At 37.5% G+C, this 21,165-nt stretch overlaps 5 protein-coding genes across 7 annotated transcripts; 4 read left to right on the top strand and 1 right to left on the bottom strand.

The window, feature by feature from the left end:
• On the top strand, window positions 498-1,816 carry LOC109127238 (uncharacterized mitochondrial protein AtMg00810-like). Its single transcript, XM_019231781.1, has 3 exons — window positions 498-560; window positions 701-1,393; window positions 1,463-1,816. The coding sequence occupies exons 1-3, from the start codon at window positions 498-500 to the stop codon at window positions 1,814-1,816; spliced, it is 1,110 nt and encodes a 369-aa protein (XP_019087326.1).
• LOC104722123 (protein CHLOROPLAST IMPORT APPARATUS 2) lies at window positions 3,974-7,797 on the top strand. 3 transcript variants are annotated; one of them, XM_010440234.2, is made up of 5 exons: window positions 3,974-4,080; window positions 4,174-4,336; window positions 6,601-7,059; window positions 7,291-7,398; window positions 7,492-7,797. In XM_010440234.2, exons 2-5 carry the CDS (start codon window positions 4,232-4,234, stop codon window positions 7,570-7,572), a joined length of 753 nt encoding a protein of 250 aa, XP_010438536.1. In that variant the 5' UTR covers window positions 3,974-4,080; window positions 4,174-4,231; the 3' UTR covers window positions 7,573-7,797. The 3 variants fall into 3 exon arrangements, with proteins under 3 accessions (XP_010438536.1, XP_010438535.1, XP_010438537.1); XM_010440233.2 differs by having other exon boundaries at window positions 3,976-4,080; window positions 7,258-7,398; XM_010440235.2 differs by lacking the exons at window positions 3,974-4,080; window positions 4,174-4,336 and adding an exon at window positions 6,147-6,275 and having other exon boundaries at window positions 7,258-7,398.
• LOC104722122 lies at window positions 4,351-5,734 on the bottom strand. The gene has a single exon (XM_010440232.2). The coding sequence runs from the start codon at window positions 5,587-5,589 to the stop codon at window positions 5,176-5,178; it is 414 nt and encodes a 137-aa protein (XP_010438534.1). The 5' UTR covers window positions 5,590-5,734; the 3' UTR covers window positions 4,351-5,175.
• Window positions 9,480-17,210, top strand: LOC104722121 (histone-lysine N-methyltransferase ATX4). The gene is made up of 23 exons (XM_010440231.2): window positions 9,480-10,879; window positions 11,240-11,285; window positions 11,356-11,569; window positions 11,780-11,899; window positions 11,996-12,064; window positions 12,158-12,226; window positions 12,312-12,403; window positions 12,495-12,587; window positions 12,765-12,900; window positions 13,008-13,110; window positions 14,076-14,175; window positions 14,468-14,592; window positions 14,879-15,024; window positions 15,137-15,241; window positions 15,412-15,476; window positions 15,558-15,771; window positions 15,862-15,948; window positions 16,033-16,092; window positions 16,187-16,276; window positions 16,367-16,453; window positions 16,542-16,616; window positions 16,697-16,797; window positions 16,887-17,210. The coding sequence occupies exons 1-23, from the start codon at window positions 10,045-10,047 to the stop codon at window positions 16,975-16,977; spliced, it is 3,123 nt and encodes a 1,040-aa protein (XP_010438533.1). The 5' UTR covers window positions 9,480-10,044; the 3' UTR covers window positions 16,978-17,210.
• LOC104722120 (abscisic acid receptor PYL10-like) lies at window positions 18,242-19,454 on the top strand. The gene is made up of 3 exons (XM_010440229.1): window positions 18,242-18,579; window positions 18,689-18,907; window positions 18,998-19,454. Exons 1-3 carry the CDS (start codon window positions 18,463-18,465, stop codon window positions 19,205-19,207), a joined length of 546 nt encoding a protein of 181 aa, XP_010438531.1. The 5' UTR covers window positions 18,242-18,462; the 3' UTR covers window positions 19,208-19,454.

The following is a 21,165-nucleotide window of genomic DNA, read 5'->3' as shown; positions in this document are numbered from 1 at the left end:
AGATTTGATGAACACTGGTCACACGTGGTCCTTGTCCCCATAGACATATAATTCTCAATGATATAAAAGAGACATCACAGTAGACCCACATTTTCTTCTTTATGCATAATTATAATTTTTATACCAGATTGTAATCTAACTTTAGTTCTTTGATGTGTTATTCTTTAGTTAGTTGTATCCATCGATCTACAACAATATCCTTACAAATTATTGCTGCAGTGGTGGTAATATCAAAAACGTGGTGGTAAACTTTTCTGAACATTGAAGTTACATTTTACATTGAAGCTACTATATATATTAAACCATTGAAGTTACATTTTACAGATGTTTTTCTATTGCCATTAATTTTATACCATTATAAAACTGCTAAATTCAAGTATTTTCGTAAGTCCATCCATGAGAAGAGTGTTCGAGCTAAGCTTGGAAGCAACCCGGCCAATTAGTTTCGTGCGCGTGTACACATGTAGTAGGACACCCTCTCTGATTGGCGCGCCGCCATGAGCATTGGCAAATTAAAGAACAAGATATCCAATCAAAGGAGGTATCACAAAAGCCAAAAGGTTCCACATATAAGATATATTTATGTAAAGGATATATTAGTAAATAGTAGGTACCTAAAACCCTAATTTATTGTGTATATATTGTACTTCTCATCTTGAATAATATTATCAAGCTTCCTATTTTACATGGTATCAAACAGCTCGACGTCAATAATGCTTTCCTCCATGGAACGCTTCAGGAAGAAGTTTATATCTCACAACCTCCCGGGTTTGTCGACAAGGACCGTCCTCACTATGTGTGTCGTTTAAACAAAGCGTTATATGGTCTGAAGCAAGCGTCGCGCGCATGGTATCAAGAACTCAAGACGTATCTGTTGCGACTGGGCTTTTACAATTCTCTGGCTGACACATCGGTGTTTGTTTATCGTTCTGGTCGGGACGTGGTTTACACGTTGGTCTATGTTGACGACATTATCGTCACCGGTAGCACCAATCGTCTCATTGCCGGTTTCATTGACGCATTGGCTGAGCGTTTTTCTTTAAAAGAACCGACCGACTTGTACTATTTTCTTGGCATCGAAGCAACTCACACTAGCAAGGGACTTCATCTTATGCAGCGAACGTACATTATTGATCTCTTAACAAAGACTAATATGCTGAATGCTAAACCTGTGTCCACACCAATGGCTCCGGAACCATCACTTACGCTTCACACCGGCCAACCTCATGACAACCCGACGGAGTATCGCATTGTTTTAGGGAGTTTGCAGTACTTGGCATTCACCCATCCTGATATTGCGTTTGCCGTGAACCGCCTAGCACAGTTCATGCATTCACCTACGGACATACATTGGCAGGCGGCTAAACGGATTCTCCGATATCTCGCCGGTACTGTCTCACATGGTATCCTCTTGAGACCCTCGACACCAATTACACTTCACGCTTTCTCGGACTCCGACTAGGGTGGTGATCGCGAGGACCTCATCTCCACAAATGCATATGTTATTTACATTGGTACCACTCCGATCTCATGGTCCTCCAAGAAACAGAAGAGGGTTGCTCGCTCTGCTATAGAAGCTGAGTATAGAGCTGTCGCAAATGCAACTGCCGAACTCATCTGGATATGCTCTCTTCTAACTGAACTTGGTGTCACTTTACCTGTTGCTCCGATTGTGTATTGTGATAACGTTGGTGCGACCTACCTTTGTGCTAATCCAGTTTTCCACTCACGCATGAAGCATATTGCTATTGATTATCATTTCATCCGGGAAAGAGTAATCTGGTGCTCTCCGCGTCACTCATGTTTCGACGGATGATCAGTTAGCCGATGCCCTCACCAAACCTCTTCCGCGCCCAAAGTTTCTTACAATGGTCAACAAGATTGGAGTGACTCCAGCCCCTCCATCTTGAGAGGGTGTATAAGATATATTTATGTAAAGGATATATTAGTAAATAGTAGGTACCTAAAACCCTAATGTATTGTGTATATATTGTACTTCTCGTTTTGAATAATATTATGAAGCTTCCTATTCTACACCACAATCTATAGTTATACTTTAAATGTATAGCCAAATTTGATAGGAAAGGTCAATGTTGTGTTGGAGAAAAAAAACAATGCATTCATGACCAAACATATTGGGGGCTCAGACTATAGAAAGCCACATATAAAACAAACAAACACAAGTCCACTTGCGCAACAATAACAATTGTGTTTTAAATGCAAACACACACTTAGAAATAAAATATAGCCGAAATGAAATATTCGGTACCTTAAATCAAAGGGATGTCCATTTTATTTTTCTGTGTGAGAAAATAAAATGGTAATCAAATTTGGACCACCCATGGATTTACGTCAATTCTCATTTCCAAATTCATGTAACAACACTAAACAATTGTTGGTCCCCAACCTTTGTGTTAATATTTCACGTGTTACAAGTAGTAAACTATATGAGTGAATCCAAAACAAAAATGATGAGACGAGAACATGAACTCATATATATGATCTCATAAACACAAACCAATCATATATGAAATCGAATCAAACAAGAACACAAGAAAACATAATTTGATAAATTGAAGAGTAAACTATAGAATAAACAAGATGAATGTGCACAAAAGAATTTTACGGGAGTTTTGATCTAAATGAGTTTACGTCTTCGCCATCTCGTCCTCTATAAATCTATCAATGTTTCAGAGAGAATATATCCATCGTCGTCCTCACACTTATAACGACGATGCACACATTCATACATACCTTAACCAGTTGACCGAACTTAAACCCATGGTCCAACCTTGTTCACCATTGTGAGACACTGATGAGACCAAACTGACAAGCTTGAATTTATACTTCATAAGAAATATATGGAACTTATAACTATTGAACAAGGTTAAGAGTTTTTGAAAATTGTAAGGAGAAGAAAAGCATAAGAAAAAACGTGTTTTGAACGTTAAGTTAGATAGAGTAATCTAGTGTACAACTTAAAGACTAGTTAATTCACCAAAAACAAATTATACTTTCCGTACGGAACCCATTTCTGAAAATTTTCACATGTCAGTTTTGTCATATATATATATATCCTCAAAACTCATATTTAATTCTTGAAAAAAAAAAGAAAAAAAAAAGGACATCACGGGACCTCACTTCTTGGTCATTAAGGCTTATAAAGCAGATCAGAGAATTGATTGATTATACGAATTTGGTTACAAAGTACAACCAGAATGTATTCTATGAACGAATTAATTGTTTCCATTATTTAAAGATTCATCATACATCTATCATCATCAGTCAGAGAGACTCAGAAGTTATTAATCTCGAGATTTATTGGTGTGAAAGAAAATATCATTATAGAGAGTCACGACCCAACACTAAAACATGTGCTTGCTTGCCTCTGTGTGTCTACACTCTACAGTCAGTCATCTACTATACTACTTGCTTAATGCTAGTACTACTATTTTGTGTAGTTCCAACTGATTATTTAAACAAAAGCAAAACTGTTTTGTCATCTAATCCCAACAAATTTTGTTCTTATATACTGATTAACCACTGCTTGTTACAACAAACTTTTACAACTTGAAAGGAACGTTACATATGAAATAACTGTTATGATTCATGAACCCTTTTTATACTTACGATGTGTCCTTTAAATATATTTTTGTACATGAAAATAACTGGTCATACATATTTTATAGTATGTAGTATCATCCTTCTAATTCAATTTTCACTAAAACTTTAGATTGGAGTCCAACAGACGGAGTTACCGATTCCAGATTTTAAAGATATAAAACAGAAAAGTTAAAAAAGTTGTGCATAGCCTAAGAAATATCTATATTGAAATAGTTGGGGGTTACATTTTTGTATATTCTTTATTGAATTTAATTTTGTTTTTTTTTTGCCTCTTTCATGCTAAACATTTATTTCTATACCAAAATATTTTAAAGAAAGTAAAAATCTATAAATGGGATTCAGTGCACCAATAATTTTTTGCTTCACACATAAAAATTTCTTATCAGCCCTCTCAACATCACACAATAGGGGCAGCCAAGAGGAGGAGGGGCCAAAGTACAGAACTTTTCCCTCAGGGTATGCTCCAAATTCCCAACTTGGCCTCTCTTTTTCATTCTTTTGGGTTTTTGTGTTCACTCTCCTCTGCTTAATGCTCATTTCTACTTCCAGGTAACAAAAATCTTCTAATCATCAAAGAGCAAAGAGAGGAGTATAAAGAAACGAAGAAATGTATGCTGAAACTGGGTTAGCTTTCCGATTCATGCAAAGTTCTTCTCCTGAGATTCACCAGTTTGATGACCTCTTCAAACCCTACAAGTTCTCTGATGAAATGGTTTGTCTTTTTTCTTTTTTTTTTTTTTAATTTGGTTTGACTTCAGTTCCTTACTTTTTGCCAGTGCATTTGATTTTGAAATTGAACTTCTGGTTTTTGGGTTTCTTGTCTCTGTTGTGCTTGATCTTTGATGAAATTGAGTTAAAGTTTCTTCCTTTGGTTTGTTAATGAAGATAATTTGGAGTGTGATTTAGATGGAAAACACTGATTAGTTGGTAAAGTTTTGTTCTTTTAAGTTTTTGTGGTAACTTTGATGCTTTTGGCTGAGCTCACATCTGTTTTGGCTTCTAAAAATTGAGTCTTTCTGGGCAGAGTAAAAGACGGAATCTTCTTCTGCTGATGCTTGATAGAACCAACGAAAAACTCAAACTTTATTTTTGGTTTTGAGAAAAAGGAAACTTAAAGACTGGACTAATGGGTTTAATGGGTGGGTCCACAATTTTTTTCTAGTTGAACCTGAATTAATTAATGGCAGCCCACTAAAATTACGATTTGTGTATATTTGGCCCATATGGATTTGTTGTATCATCTAGGTAGTGTACCATATGCGTATGGTGTACCGTTTAGGTAGTATACCATTTAGGTCTAGTGTACCATATGCGTATGGTGTACCATCTGGATCTAATGTACTATTTGGATCTGGTGTATCATACGCGTCTGGTGTACCATCTGAGTTTTGATGTACCATCTGGGTACAGTGTATTCACAGTGTAACAACAATTCATATATAGATGTGCATTAATTAAAAAGAAAACCAGACAAGAACACGCTAATTAATCTAGATATTTTGCTTTCTCTGTTGTTGTTGCATGCTGAGAAAAAAAAAAAAAAATGACAGATTAAGATGCGAGACAAGCTTCCCAGAACATTCGATTTTGATCCATCTCACTGATCGCCACGGCCAGATTTTCGCGTTGGCTTCTTCCACATGATCTTATGTAGCTATTCACCTCTCCTTCTCCGTCTTCTTCTTCTTCTTCTTCTTCTTCTTCTTCCTCTGCAGCGTCTGTCTCTTCCTTCACCGTATCTTCTACGGCAAATTCTAACTGACGATCTGGCGTGTGACTCGTCCACGTTATACAAGACATCTCGCACGAACAGCTGGCACTACAAGACTCATCATCATCATCAATATCCTTAACGCATTTATCATCGTCAACGCCGCCGTGGCCAGCTTCGGAATCTGCGGATGCTTCTAAGAGCAAGAACGCTGACACATCTAAAACGTTTTTGGTTGTGATATTATAATTCATCTTTCTTTTTTTTTGTTGGTCTTCTGTTCTCTTCTTCTTTATTTTGTCCTATAAACAGAGAATTTCGTCAAGAAATATATAATATAAATATTATATGTAAACAAAAGTGGCCATTGTTATTGACGACAAATATAGAAATGCTTTTTTTTTTATATATTTAGGAGGAGCACTTTTGTAAATTTGTAATCGTGATTCATTGGCTGCAGAAGACTGGATTTTGTAAGCAAATGACGTGCGAGTCTCTGTCTGTGGGGTTGGGTTTCTAGAAGGGCGGTGTATAAAATTAAAAAGAAAAAAATACATTAACTCTACAACAACGTGCCTTCTTTTACCAAAAATAAAAATAGTGTGATATATAAAGAAAAGTAGAGCGAGCGTTATGCATTTTTCTTTTGCCCCCGGTTTCAACAAGTCTTCTAGAAAAAGACCAGACAAAATTGAGACACAAGTCCATGTGTCAAAAAATCTATTTAGAGCTTTTTGTTTTTGTTTTGTCACTTGTCAGGCTATTCATTCAATTTCTCACTCAACATTGAGACTGAGATTGAGATTCATGAATCCAAATCATTTCTATCCTGAAACTGATGCTTCATGGGGTTTGAGATATTGGGGATCACACTGTTCTCTTTATACAAAGCTGGACTTGGAACTATATAAGCTTACCTTACACGATTGACAGCAAAATTGTGTGTGTTTTCAACCCATCAGATTCCGTGTTGTTTTGAGACTTTTGTTTTGTTTTTGTCTTTTACATGTTCTGATGTCGATTCATTGCCTCATTTTCTTACAATCAAACTCCTCTACGGCTGTAACGAAGAAGAAAGATTCCCTTTCCTCTTACCCTTTTTAAACGATTACAACTTTATAGAGATATGTATGTGTTTGTGTATAAAACCAAAGAAAACTCACTGTTTTCTAGTCTAGTTTGGAGTTGTGATCTTGTAGTTTGTGGTTTTGGTTCTCTCTTGTTCTGTTTTGCTCATTCTTCTTCTTATAATTGTTGTGAAGCAGAACAATCTTGTTGAGGCATGTGAGTATGATTTTGGAGAAGAGAGTGACCTATTCAAAGCCCCTGAGCCGATCATTGAAGAACCAATGCTAGTTGTTGATCCTCTCTCTCAAGAGCTTGTTGAACTCAGTGATCTCGGGTCGTTGCAGAGTGACCAGCAGCTTATAGACAAGGCTTTCTACGATTGTGAGCAGGACCTTCTGGTGAAATCAGCTATGGAGTCTCCACTGTCCGAGGTGTTAGACATCAAGAACATCTCTTTAGTGGCAAAAATGGACAATGTTTTGAACAGTAGTAGTAGCGTAGTCGTCTCTGATGTGGTAATTCCAAAGAGCGTGAGCTCTGGGAACCTGAGCTCAACAGATGTGGCACATCACGAGGATGCAGTGATTCAGAGCTTCCCTCATTTCCCTCCAGGTGATTATGGGATGAGAAGAGCCTATAGCGATAGCGATATTCAGGTTTGAAATTAGTAACACTACTCTTTTTGAACAGTTATTTCAAATTATATACTACTGTCTGCAAGTAATTGGGATGTGCTCTTTCTTATCGAATCATCGTTATTTTGGAGAAAGTTGTGACCTTTTGCATAGATTATGATGGTGGCAAAAGATCTCCTGTATATGTTCATCACTTGTGGATGTTTTGCTTTATTACAGACACTGGGTACTAAAACTGTGCGTCCTGTTCAGTCACAGTTGGATCGAATAATCATAAGTTGCACCTCTGAGGACCGCCGTGAGAAGCTTTCTCGATACAGGAACAAGAAAAGCAGGCGAAATTTCGGGCGTAAAATCAAGGTAAAGGCCTGAAACAATGCTTTTATGGTTTAGGAAATAATATACAAGCTCGATTCTATTTTGTTGGAAGCTGAGTTTTTGGTATGGTGGCAGTATGCTTGCAGGAAGGCTCTTGCAGACAGTCAACCAAGAATCCGAGGAAGGTTTGCAAAAACAGAGGAGATGCAGAAATGAGGATTAGTTAGGTCCTAAAGATGAGGGAGAAGAATAGTTTGATGCAGTGTTAAAAATATGAGCCCCACCCACCTCTCGTGTTTTGTATATATGGGTTTGCCTGAATAAGTTGAGGATTAGGAAAACAAGTTGTAGTAGTTTTATTCTTGTGATATGCTTAAGTATGTTTGATCTTGTGAATTTCACCGTCTCTAAATATAGAAGCTGTTTGACATTCCTCTCTAATGGTTTCACTGTATATATCATATTATATTCTTAGTTTCCCAACAGTTAGCCTTTTGACTTTTGATGAATGATTGTGAATGTACATTGGCATCACCTTTCGCAAATATGAAAAAAGTTGAGTATTCGACTCTTGGTAACTACTTGGTATAGTTCTTTCTATGTGGTACGACAACGTGGCTATATCTTGGATCTTTTCTCGGGCATTCGACTCTTGGGAATTCATTCTCACCCTACATGTTGTCTCTCTTTTTAAGGAGCTGATGATTCGTCATTAGTGCGAGTTAGGTTTTTAAAAACCCTTCGGAATCTTTGTATTCCAATGTGACAATTTGTCGTTTTGCGACCGGCAATTTGTTCTAAGACAGCTTCTCGCCATTTTATGTGGACTTATTGGCTTTGTGGTTCACCCTATCTATGAGGCTTTTATGCCCCTATATCTCCTTAGCTTTAGCTTATGTTATTGTACTTTTTGTTTGTATTCTTATTCCCATGTAAGTGTGTTGACCGGTGTAAAAACTCATTCTAGAGGGGAGTTCTTGTCACTAACTTAATGAAATGGGGTTTTTTTTCAACTTAATGAAATGGGGTTTGTTTGAAAAAGAAAAAAGTTGATTATTCAGCCATTGACACCTCTCAAATATGAAGTGACTAGGTTTTTGTAATTATAGTCCAATGCATATAATAAAACCAAGTGACCAGGTTTAAGCTACTTTATTAGTTTATTTATAATTAACAAACGAATAATAAAGTTATAATTTATATTAGAAGACGAAGCTGAAGTTAATCGCATAGTTAAGACGATATTTTGATCAATCAGAGAGTGAACCTTTTCAATAATCTTTGGTTTTTGCAACCCTTCTTGAATCCAAGAATATGTATGGGGAGCCAAGAATCAGCCCAAACCTTAAATTACCCAATTGAGAAATAATCGTAAAGCTTGTTTATATACCATATCACGGAACCAGTTCATGTTTACTGGTAATTAAACATATCAAATCAACGAAGATGATTGGGGTCTTTTTTTTTTTTTTTCAGGAAAAAAAACACACACACACAGAAGTTCTCGGTTTGTTCTAAACCGGAAAAAAAACAACAGAGATTATTACGTAAATACCCTTATAAGAGTTGTGAAAAAAATTGGTGGGAAACTTTTCAATCTCTAATATTTGTTTGGTTTCTTTTCCATTTTGTAGCTGTTTCTTCCATCAACCTCACTCACCGGTGCATAAACTAAGCAGAACAGAGAATAAATCATTTTTACATCTATAAAGAAACATAAGAGTGTAAGTAAAAGGAGCGTTTCATGGATTGACAGTTTTGGTTATATATATATGTTCGAGTTTTTGTTGGTTGTTAGTTGTAATCATACTAAAAACCCAAAACGTAAGAAGCACATAAATACACTGTCGTAGCCGTACTATGTAAGTTCCATTACAGCTCCCAAAGATCTTGGCACCTAACAAAAAAACACACACATATAGAAATCTGATTTTGATACTATCAAACTAAGAATAGAATAACTAAATAAGAAAACACGATCTTTGAATTGGTTTTTGAGAAGACAAAGAAACGAGGAAGAAGAAGAAGAAGAAGAAAAAAAAAAAAGCGTGGGGGGATGCTGCGTAGGTTAGCTTAACGACAGTAATAGTGTGCACATAATTCAGTCACGCTATTCAGAAGGGCGTGACGCCGATCAAAACGACACCCACTTCTTCTGCGTCTTCTCTCTCTCTCTCTCTCTCTCTCTCTCTTCATCTCTGTCTCACGCCTTTCTCTCTCTAAAAATCTCTCCTTTTTTTTTTTTCTTTACACAGAACAAAATTAAAATTTTCAGTCTTTCGATTTCAAAACAATCTCTTGACAACATTTCTCCTGGTTTTATCATCCAAATCATAAGAAAGGAAGCATTTTTATTTTTAAAAATTGGGTTTTTTTTCTTTTCTTCTTCTTCTGGATATAGAGAGCGAGAGAAGTTAGGAACAGATCTCTCTCTCTCTCTCTCACTTTCTCGTTCTGCTCTCTCATTCGTGCCAAACGTCTCTCTTCTTCCATTTAAATTAAAAAAAAAAAAAAAAGCTCAAATTTTGTAGCTCTCCTTGTTTGCTACGACTGGTTTGCGATTTTCAGTTCTGGGTCTGAGAAGACGGACGACTTGAACATCGGAATTTGGGGGGTCTAGGTTAGGGTTTAGCTAGCAATTTGGGATTTTGGAGATGTTTTAGTTACTCTGATTTGGGTTCTGAGATTATGATTATCAAACGGAAATTTAAAACCCAGATACCGAGTTTGAAACGGTGCAAACTCGGTAACTCGGCGAACGAGTCCAGGAAGAAGAGAAAGACCAACTTGGGAGGAGGTCACTACTACCCTCTCAATCTTCTCGGAGAAATCGCCGCCGGGATTGTTCCTGGTGGTACAGGACGGAATGGATTCTCTGCTGCTTCGTGGTGCTCTGAAATGAAACCTGTTGATGAGGTACAAAAAGAGTCGTCAATGTCGAGGAGAAGATTAGAAGATTCCGGCTCTGTGAGGGATCCTCCTCCGGCTGAAGTCTCTCGCCCACCGCTTGTTCGGACATCTAGGGGAAGGATTCAGGTGCTTCCTTCTCGATTCAATGATTCGGTGCTCGAGAATTGGAGGAAAGATAGCAAAAGTGATTGTGATGATTTGGAGGAACAAGTAGTAGCGTGCAGGGATGAGAAAGTTAGTAGTTTTCGGGGTTCTAAAGTTGGCAATTTGAAAAACAAGCAGCTTGATAGGAGCCGTAAGTATAACAGTGTATTGTATAAAGAAACAACGTTTCACGAGGAACGTGGTGAGGCTCGTCCTAGTCGTGTTGACAGACCGAGGGAAGATGATGACAAGAAGATTATGAAGAAAGATGGTTCTTTTGGGCCAGAAAACTTCTATTCAGGAGACTTGGTTTGGGCTAAATCTGGGAAAAAGGAACCGTTTTGGCCGGCTATTGTTATCGATCCAATGACTCAAGCACCCGAGCTTGTTTTGCGTTCTTGTATANCGTGTGTTGAGATCAAGCTCATTTTATGGTCTGAAGGATTTGGGGGAAACAGATTACTACTGTCGTACTTGCAGAGCTAAATTTAACTTTGAACTATCAGATTCAGAAAATCAAAACTCAAAGTCAAAGTAGGCCTCGTTATCTTAACTTTTGTTATTGTTTTAGCAACAACTGCCTTTTGATTGCCAAATGACTAAATTTGGGAGTTTTCTGGTACAGACTTAGCAAAGGCGATGGTCAGATGGTTCTTCCTGACAAGGTTACTGTTGTATGCGCTGGAGTAGAAGGAATTTATTTTCCGAGGCTCCATTTGTAAGCAGATACCATTTTATCTTTTTCTTACATCCCTCCAACTTCTCGCCTTGGGTTATTTTTTAAAACTTATTCAAAGCAATAACCTTTAGAGATTGCAATTTACTTTTNGGGTGAGGAGAGGGATGATCTTCCCTTTTGTGGACTATGTTGCCAGGTGGGTCTCTTGAATTCTCAGAAGAAGATTGTCTTAATTGTGGATTAGTGCTTAATAGATACTTATTCAGGTTCCAGGAACAGTCTGAACTGCAAGGGTGCAACCCTCGTAATTTTCAGATGGCACTGGAGGAAGCATTTTTGGCAGATCAGGGATTCACGGAGAAGTTGATGCATGATATTCACTTGGCTGCTGGTAACCCTGCTTTTGACGATTCTTTCTACGGATGGATTCAAGAGACCGCCGTCCCAAATCAGGATCTCGGTAACAATGCTCCAAGCCAGGCAAGTTTCTCTGTCTGTGAGTTCGTGTTGCAAGGGGTTCATTTTTATTGCAACATGTACATTGGTTGGTTTTGTTATAGTTCCCAAAAGGCTGCGCAGAATTTAATTCCATACCTATTGGTCAACTTTTATATGGCTGTCTATCTTATATCCTTTTGTGGAAATCTCCTACAGTTTGGGCAACGTATGTAATTAACTTATGTTTTGCAGAGGCTGTTAAAAAAGTACGGAAATCCACTGGAATGTGTAGGATGTGGAACGATAATTTCTTTTGAGATGGCAAAAAAAATGAAATGTGGAGATAAATTGTTGTGTAAACCATGTTCAAGGGTATGTAGGATCTCTGTTCTGTGATTATGCTTAGTTTAGTTGTAAGTGATGCAGAAATGGTTGCAACGTATAAGCCTATTTTCGTTGTTATTGCAGTTGAGAAAATCAAAACACATTTGTGGTATATGCAAGAAGATAAGGAATCATTTGGACCGTCAAACCTGGGTATGAAATGAAAAATATTAGGTTCTATAGAGGTGTAGCTTCAGGTTTTGGTTGTTTTCTATTTTGACTTTTGATAATTGTGTGGTAAATTAGGTGCGCTGTGATGGTTGTAAAGTCTGGGTACACGCAGAGTGTGACCAAATATCAAATAAGCATCTAAAGGTATGTTAATTTTGGATTTCATCAAGGCTACCCTATTCTCATCTGTTTACGTGTGTTGAGATCAAGCTCATTTTATGGTCTGAAGGATTTGGGGGAAACAGATTACTACTGTCGTACTTGCAGAGCTAAATTTAACTTTGAACTATCAGATTCAGAAAATCAAAACTCAAAGTCAAAGTAGGCCTCGTTATCTTAACTTTTGTTATTGTTTTAGCAACAACTGCCTTTTGATTGCCAAATGACTAAATTTGGGAGTTTTCTGGTACAGACTTAGCAAAGGCGATGGTCAGATGGTTCTTCCTGACAAGGTTACTGTTGTATGCGCTGGAGTAGAAGGAATTTATTTTCCGAGGCTCCATTTGTAAGCAGATACCATTTTATCTTTTTCTTACATCCCTCCAACTTCTCGCCTTGGGTTATTTTTTAAAACTTATTCAAAGCAATAACCTTTAGAGATTGCAATTTACTTTTGCTAGATGTTCAGGTCTCTTTGATGAATGAATTTCAGAGTGTCTTACTCCATGTTGTTTATTTACAGAGTGGTGTGTAAGTGTGGCTCCTGTGGACCTAAAAGGAAAGCACTTAGTGAATGGGAAAGGCATACCGGATCAAAGTCAAAAAATTGGAAGACCAGTGTGAAAGTCAAAAGCTCGAAGCTGTCACTAGAAGAATGGGTTTGTACAGTTACTCTTATGGTTTCTTTCAGTGATATTGGCTTCTTACTTCTGAGTCGTATCTGATTTACTTAAAAGTAAACTGACACCATTTCCGTACTCCGCAGATGCTGAAATTAGCAGAGTTACATGCAAATGCTACAGCAGCTAAAGTTCCCAAACGACCCTCCATAAAGCAGAGAAAGCAGAGATTACTTGCTTTTCTAGCAGGTATAATTTATACCGTATAAAAGGAAATGGAATCCTGTAACATGATGCAAAGTTTCAAGTGCTTATGTGATGCTTTTGTTGGAATTTCCCTTCATTTTTGGCAGAGACATATGAGGNAACTATCAGATTCAGAAAATCAAAACTCAAAGTCAAAGTAGGCCTCGTTATCTTAACTTTTGTTATTGTTTTAGCAACAACTGCCTTTTGATTGCCAAATGACTAAATTTGGGAGTTTTCTGGTACAGACTTAGCAAAGGCGATGGTCAGATGGTTCTTCCTGACAAGGTTACTGTTGTATGCGCTGGAGTAGAAGGAATTTATTTTCCGAGGCTCCATTTGTAAGCAGATACCATTTTATCTTTTTCTTACATCCCTCCAACTTCTCGCCTTGGGTTATTTTTTAAAACTTATTCAAAGCAATAACCTTTAGAGATTGCAATTTACTTTTGCTAGATGTTCAGGTCTCTTTGATGAATGAATTTCAGAGTGTCTTACTCCATGTTGTTTATTTACAGAGTGGTGTGTAAGTGTGGCTCCTGTGGACCTAAAAGGAAAGCACTTAGTGAATGGGAAAGGCATACCGGATCAAAGTCAAAAAATTGGAAGACCAGTGTGAAAGTCAAAAGCTCGAAGCTGTCACTAGAAGAATGGGTTTGTACAGTTACTCTTATGGTTTCTTTCAGTGATATTGGCTTCTTACTTCTGAGTCGTATCTGATTTACTTAAAAGTAAACTGACACCATTTCCGTACTCCGCAGATGCTGAAATTAGCAGAGTTACATGCAAATGCTACAGCAGCTAAAGTTCCCAAACGACCCTCCATAAAGCAGAGAAAGCAGAGATTACTTGCTTTTCTAGCAGGTATAATTTATACCGTATAAAAGGAAATGGAATCCTGTAACATGATGCAAAGTTTCAAGTGCTTATGTGATGCTTTTGTTGGAATTTCCCTTCATTTTTGGCAGAGACATATGAGGCGGTCAATGCGAAGTGGACAACAGAACGATGTGCAGTTTGCAGATGGGTTGAAGATTGGGACTACAACAAGATTATTATCTGTAACAGGTACTGTTTACTTCATCCACCTGAATGAGTCACAAACGGTAAATGGAACTTGCATTTAGAATAATATTTCTGCGTCCAATCTTTGACTGTGTAAGATAGGATTTTTTGCTAATTACTGTAGATGAGATAAATCAGCAAGGTTACCATTTTAACTTTCATGTAATACCCTGTTGGCAAACAGAAGATAGTTATGTTCCATGGAATACTTAAAGGCGACTTTTGAAACATTATCTGTTATCATTTTTAATCAGCAACTTAAGATGTTTCTTTCTTTCTCAATTTTTCTCGTCAGATGCCAAATAGCAGTGCATCAGGAATGCTATGGCGCTAGACATGTTCGTGATTTCACCTCATGGGTCTGTAAAGCATGCGAGAAACCAGATATTAAGCGGGAGTGCTGCCTCTGCCCTGTAAAAGGTAGGCCTTTTGATTTATGGCACTAAGATATTCTTTCTTTGTTGTGAGCCTGTATTTGACATGGTCTTAGCTTCACCGTCTAAGTTAAAATGCTACAACTAGTTAAAAGTTTCCCTCTCTAAAAGTATTGCTTTCCTGGTGGCACTTTTACATGTTTCCTTCAAAATGGCTTTATAAAGTATATTCAACTACCTATTTCCCTGACAAGATATAGGCGTTATCGAACATATGACATTGCTGCCCTTTAACAAAGATATATCATCATTGTTGTATTTAATGATGATAGGAGGTGCATTGAAGCCAACTGATGTGGAAACGCTGTGGGTTCATGTGACGTGTGCTTGGTTTCAGCCTGAAGTATGTTTTGCAAGTGAAGAAAAAATGGAACCAGCTGTTGGGATATTGAGTATTCCATCAAGTAATTTTGTGAAGGTTAGTTTTATTGTAACTGTGTTTTATTTCAGATGCACTCGAAAGTACTGTTCACTAATGCCTGTGAGAAAAGCTTAAATTCAAAAATCTTCTGTGTTTTGATGGATTTCAGATATGTGTAATATGCAAACAAATACACGGCTCGTCTACTCAGTGTTGCAAGTGTTCCACATATTATCACGCCATGTGTGCCTCCCGAGCTGGTTATAGAATGGAGGTATGCTCACTGTATCTGGGACCACCTTTTCTGTAGTCATTTATTGTGGAGCTTTCAGATAGACAGTGTGTTTTGCCTCTTCAACTTTTTAAGGACTTAGCGTTCTGTTCTTTGCAATCTATTGTTTTAATCCTTATAAATAGACACATTTCCATGCTATATGTACGTAGCTGCACTGCTTGGAGAAAAATGGTCGGCAGACAACAAAGATGGTGTCCTATTGTGCTTATCACAGGTAAATTCCCCAATTTTCTCCTTCAAGAAGCGTTGGATATTAGGTTCTGAATTATCTTTTGTATTTTTCTTTGGTGTGTAGGTCTCCAAACCCAGATAATGGGTTAATTATACAAACTCCTTCACGGGTCTTCTCTGCAAAAAGTGTGGTCCAAAACAAAAAGAAAGGCGGTTCCCGGCTTATTTCAGCAGTCAGAGAAGACGATGAAGAGTCACCCACAGAGGATACCGTTACATGTGATCCATTTTCTGCTGCTCGTTGTCGAGTATTTAAAAGAAAGACTAATAGCAAGAAGGTATTATTTTGGGTCTTAATCCACAAAAAAAAGTCTGTATGTTCTATTGCGCATCCCTTTGTCTACTAGGCTGATCTTGGATTTTTGCAGAGGAGTGAAGAAGAAGCTATCCCTCACCACACAAGGGGACCACACCACCATCCATCAGCAGCAATCCAAACTCTAAATACATTGACGGTAAGAAAGTTTCCATGCATTACTTCTACTCCGTTTTTCTAACTTTTGTTTTGGATCTGACAGTTTTGGTTGTATTACGTGTAGCATGTGCCGGAAGAACCCAAATCGTTTTCTTCTTTCAGGGAGCGACTTCACCACTTGCAGGCAAGCATTCTCTGATGTTTGAAAGCGATTGCAATGTTCAGGTTTTTCATCGTTTGGTATTGTCAAATCTAACAAGTAATATTTCACTCGACAGAGGACAGAAATGGACCGGGTCTGCTTTGGGCGATCTGGAATACATGGGTGGGGTCTATTCGCAAGAAGAAATATCCAAGAAGGAGAAATGGTTCGAAGGCGCACCCATTTGTGAATTTTTGTTTTGTCTATTTGGGATGGGAGGAGTGTTTGACTGTTGAGAGATGCTATTGTATTTCAGGTTCTTGAATACAGAGGGGAACAGGTGAGAGGTAGCATTGCCGACTTAAGAGAAGCACGGTATCGTAGAGTAGGGAAGGATTGCTATGTGAGTTGAAATAGTTTATTGTCTTATCTCCACAAATGGTCTCTTTGTCTCTCTATCTCTCTGAACCAAGGGAAAATTTTTGTTGCAGCTGTTCAAGATCAGTGAGGAAGTAGTGGTTGATGCTACAGATAAAGGGAATATAGCTCGGCTCATAAACCATTCGGTAAGCAGCGTGGAATAGGTTTTTGACGTTTTATATTAGATTTAGAGACTGTGAAGCCTAAATCGTGATACGTGGTGCAGTGTACGCCAAATTGCTATGCAAGGATTATGAGCGTAGGAGATGAGGAAAGCAGGATTGTCCTCATCGCCAAGACCAATGTAGCTGTGGAAGAGGAGTTAACGTACACTAGACATTTCTATACACTATTCTTTAATCTAAAGCTGATGATTATCATAGTTTAAGGAAATGGTGTGTGTTGTTTTTGGGCAGGTATGATTACTTATTTGATCCAGACGAGCCAGAGGAATTCAAGGTGCCATGCTTATGTAAAGCCCCCAACTGCAGGAAATTCATGAACTAATGGTTGGTGCTTGTTTACTTACTTCAAACGCTACAACACCATGAAGAAGACGCAAGCAAGGTTCTCTTTTTTTCTATATATATATGTTTGCTCCATAAACAATAGATTTATAGGTGATAGAAAGATCAAATGGTGATTTTAGCTCTTATCTATTTTGCGTCTCTGTATAGACAACAACAACTCATTCGTTTCACCATTTCCTGGAAAAATCCAATTAAATTAATTCACTTCCATATTTGGTCTTTGTGTCATCGTCCAAATAAGGCGGAGAGACTTTTGAGACCCTTCATTTCATACCTCTGCTCCTTTTAGAGCTCCATAAGCTATCTGCACCTCCAACATACCCTTATTGACTTAACAACTTAAATACAGTCGTCGAAGAATAACAGAGATAATTTTCCAAACTGTTATATACAATAACCGTTTCACCCTTTAACCATCGGTTCACTACACGATTATACCGCGAATTATGAATTGGTTTGCTTTCACCGGTTCATGAATCCGTGCGTTCGTCTTTCTTTTCTCATCGTCAAAGAGTACCACGTCAGACGAGTTGTTGTGTCACTGTGGTTGTGTGCGCGCCTAAAATAGGATTGTAATGGGCTTTTAAGCACTGTTTAAGGTTTTTCCGGCCCAATTGATTGAAACATGATGAGTTGACTCTTATCCATTTTTTATTTTTGACTAATAATAATAATTGACTTAATTCACTTGAGATATTTTAAACCTCACATCGGGTGAAAAAATCTCATACCGGATAACATCTCATTAATAAAGAAATATGTTTTAGGTGTCTAATTGAAAATAATTTCTATGAACAAAAAATGTTGATGTGTCAACTAACGTATGTGCAAATTCTAATAAACCTATAAGGAAATCGTGATTATGTGTAAAACATAGCATTAGTGAGATTATTTTCGTCATAATTCTCATAAATGGAAAATAACAGTCAATTTTTGTTTTTCACAGGTCGAATCATAATCCAAAAAAATGGGAATACAGATAAGTTAAAATGAATGAGCATTGAGCATCCTCCTAATCCTAAATCCTAAATCCTAATCCTCCTACTACTAGAGAGTAGAGAGTAGAGAGGCCGACATATAGAATGGCAGAACCGTGATTACCTTTAAATAGCAGGTGCTTAAACTGTCTCCCCGACCCCAACTTGGTTTTGGTCTTTAGTGCAAAAAGAGTTGTTTCTGTCCAATCAGATGCGTCTTTTATAAATATATATATAAGTACGAATATTCGGAGTGAGCGAGAGTCCAGTTTTAGTTGGTTGGGGTCGTTCTGTTTTTTTTCTTTTTTCTTTTATTTATTATCTCCTTCACAAAGACGGCGACCAATCTATAGCCGGCGATACTCTGGATCAGATCTCCGACGTTGACAGATTCATTCTTCCTTAGATTGGATCTTGTCTTTTCTTCCCCCGTTCTTTCATTCTCTGTCTCTGTTTTTCTCTATTGGGTGGTGTGTGAGAGAAGAATGATGAACGGTGACGAGATGGAGAGCGAGTACATCAAGAGACACCATAGTCACGAGCTTTCAGAGAATCAGTGCAGCTCTACGCTTGTAAAACATATCAACGCTCCTCTTCATCTCGTAAGTTTTCTAATCGATTTCAGATCCCCAAGTCCTTCAAGTTTTGTACCGTTAAAGATTCGATTTTTGAGATGTTTACTGTTATTTTGTTGTGTTTGTAAAAAAAAAGGTGTGGTCACTTGTGAGGAGATTCGATCAACCACAAAAATACAAACCTTTTATTAGTAGGTGTGTGGTTCAAGGGAAGAAGCTTGAGATTGGTACTGTTAGAGAAGTAGATGTGAGATCTGGTTTACCAGCTACTAAAAGCACCGAGAGGTTAGAGTTTCTTGATGATGATCAACACATCCTCTCCGTTAGAATCCTCGGTGGTGATCACAGACTCAAGGTACGTACTTACTATTTGTGGTTTTCCCGACAAGGTTAATTATGGTTTTGTTATCTTAAGCTTAATCTATTCTGTTATCCAACCGACCAGAACTATTCCTCAATCATTTCGTTGCACCCGGCCGAGACGATAGAGGGAAGAGCAGGGACATTGGTGATTGAGTCGTTCGTGGTGGACGTGCCGGAAGGTAACACAGAGGAGGATACTTGTTTCTTCGTGGAGGCTCTGATTCAATGCAATCTCAAATCTTTAGCAGATGTCTCTGAGCGTCTAGGAGTTGAATCTATAGAGACAATATGATTGGGATGGATAAGAAAGTATTCAAAAAAAGGGTAAATGGATGAAGAAGAAGCTTCCAAAGGTGAAGGAGAGATGAACATTTTTTTCAAATAATCTTCCTTTTTTATATATAGTGATGTGTTTTTGTTACTCTATGCTATCTTTTTTTTTTGTTCCTTTCTCCATTTTTTTGGATTTTTTGTAAATTATTTGAACTTGATAAGATTTGGAATTTGTAAATGTTTCTATAAGATTCTTCTTTTTTTCATCTATTTTAAAATAATAATAATATATCATGACATATTATCCTAGATATTTTTTCATTGTGTTTGATATTTTTATTATATTCTTACAAATTCAAGAATTCTGAATACATGATGATTTTTTTCTCGGAACTCATATGGTTTTCTCGACCAATCAAAAGTATATTATGTACGTTAAAAACAAAATAAGATACAACTTCATTCAATACAAAATAAAAAGGAAATTAAATATATGTAATACTCTTGTATAGTACAAAAGAAATAGAGAAAATAAAAAGAGCCATTTGATGGTTCTCTAGACTCTAGTAATGGACTCAACTCATTTTTTGTCTTACATAATAGACGTCGGTCCCTACAAATTTTGTAATTCTACAAACCAATAGGCATGGAAGTCAAAAAATGGTAAAAGAAGCTTTGTGGATTAGGTTTGTTGATAATGACTGCCTCAAAAAGCTGCCAAATCCATTGTATAAATCTTTTCTTGTCCACGTTGTTTATTATTGGCATTTTTCTTCGGTTTATTGCTATCTTCGCGTTCTCGAAATAGTAAAAGACTAAAAGTAGTTGAAATAAAGTATAGTAAGAAAATATCACAAACTGTGTCATCTTTTGATCACTAGATAGTGTGAATGTGATACTGTCGTTTTCTAGATAGTGATCTTTTTCTTTCCTGTCGCAAGATAGTGATTTATAATAGTGACCTCAAATCTTCTTTTTGTTAGAACTTGATTATTCATATTTTTTTTTCCCAAAAACATGATTCGATTGTCGAGAATATATACAGAGCACTACTTCGACTACGTTTTCAATTTTGACTGATGTTTTTTAAGTGATCAAGTTACTTCGCTATTTATATATCTTCCTCTTGATACATGTGCATGTTTTCGGAGCGTACGTATACGTAATAAGTGGAGACACGAGATGACGATATATAGCAATAGCAGTAACCGTAACCATTAGTGAATAATCTGATCCAACCAAGAAATGGGATTGCAATAGACTTGATCACGTTCTCATGAACCTCCATTTGTTTGTATTGGTCGACGTACGCATGAAGGTTTTTCTTGCTAATCTTATCCTATATTTTTGAGCCACCGATTCCGACTTGTTTGGTGATTTTTCTTAGAATGATGTCGTAACTGGATATGTATTGCCATGACTCGTGTAGAGAGTCATCGAATCATCTACTGTTCCTAACCATATGATTTGTCTTTATTCTTTTGGTGCCATAATAAATTCCACGAATGATAGCTCTTAGTTTGATACCACCTATTGACAAGTTCTTTTCTCTCCTTTGAAGTTACTTCGTATTAGCGGTTGACTTTTTTCTCTAAAATTGATTTTTTTCTCCCAAATACGCGAACCTCATCGTTCTCCCTTCACTTTTGCCGATCTCGGCATCGGTCCCCTCCTTTCCTCATGGACAAAAACAAACCCAAGAAAAAATTCCCCCGCGATATTCCCACTAGATCCGCTTCCTCTGCATCCTCTCAATCAAAATCCCCCCCCCCGCCTAAATCCCCAAATTCAGCTGGAGAGGTGTTAGTTTCCTCACCGTTTGCCCTAAAAGAAATATCTGTCTCCCCTGAGACCCCTGCAACCCAAAACAATGATTCCTGAACAATCATCCCTCAGACGGTAGTGGTTGCGGCAATCCAAAACCCTAATTCGCAAATCGGGCCGGAATTGGCTATGACAACCGGTTCAAAGGCCGAA

This window comes from Camelina sativa, chromosome 11 (assembly GCF_000633955.1).
Source record: "Camelina sativa cultivar DH55 chromosome 11, Cs, whole genome shotgun sequence".
NCBI lineage: Eukaryota > Viridiplantae > Streptophyta > Magnoliopsida > Brassicales > Brassicaceae > Camelina > Camelina sativa.
This window is presented reverse-complemented; position numbering and strand designations above follow the sequence as displayed.

Bases quoted from the DNA above. Each gene is read 5' to 3' on its own strand.
- LOC109127238 (XM_019231781.1), top strand. From the start codon at position 498: ATGAGCATTGGCAAATTAAAGAACAAGATATCCAATCAAAGGAGGTAT. The intron at 561-700 runs GTTCCACATATA...GGTATCAAACAG, and splicing joins GGTATCACAAAAGCCAAAAG to CTCGACGTCAATAATGCTTT. The intron at 1,394-1,462 runs GTCTCACATGGT...GACTCCGACTAG, and splicing joins TCCGATATCTCGCCGGTACT to GGTGGTGATCGCGAGGACCT.
- LOC104722123 (XM_010440233.2), top strand. From the start codon at position 4,232: ATGTATGCTGAAACTGGGTTAGCTTTCCGATTCATGCAAAGTTCTTCT. The intron at 7,060-7,257 runs GTTTGAAATTAG...GCTTTATTACAG, and splicing joins ATAGCGATAGCGATATTCAG to ACACTGGGTACTAAAACTGT. The intron at 7,399-7,491 runs GTAAAGGCCTGA...GTATGGTGGCAG, and splicing joins ATTTCGGGCGTAAAATCAAG to TATGCTTGCAGGAAGGCTCT.
- LOC104722122 (XM_010440232.2), bottom strand. From the start codon at position 5,589: ATGAATTATAATATCACAACCAAAAACGTTTTAGATGTGTCAGCGTTC.
- LOC104722120 (XM_010440229.1), top strand. From the start codon at position 18,463: ATGATGAACGGTGACGAGATGGAGAGCGAGTACATCAAGAGACACCAT. The intron at 18,580-18,688 runs GTAAGTTTTCTA...GTAAAAAAAAAG, and splicing joins TCAACGCTCCTCTTCATCTC to GTGTGGTCACTTGTGAGGAG. The intron at 18,908-18,997 runs GTACGTACTTAC...CCAACCGACCAG, and splicing joins GTGGTGATCACAGACTCAAG to AACTATTCCTCAATCATTTC.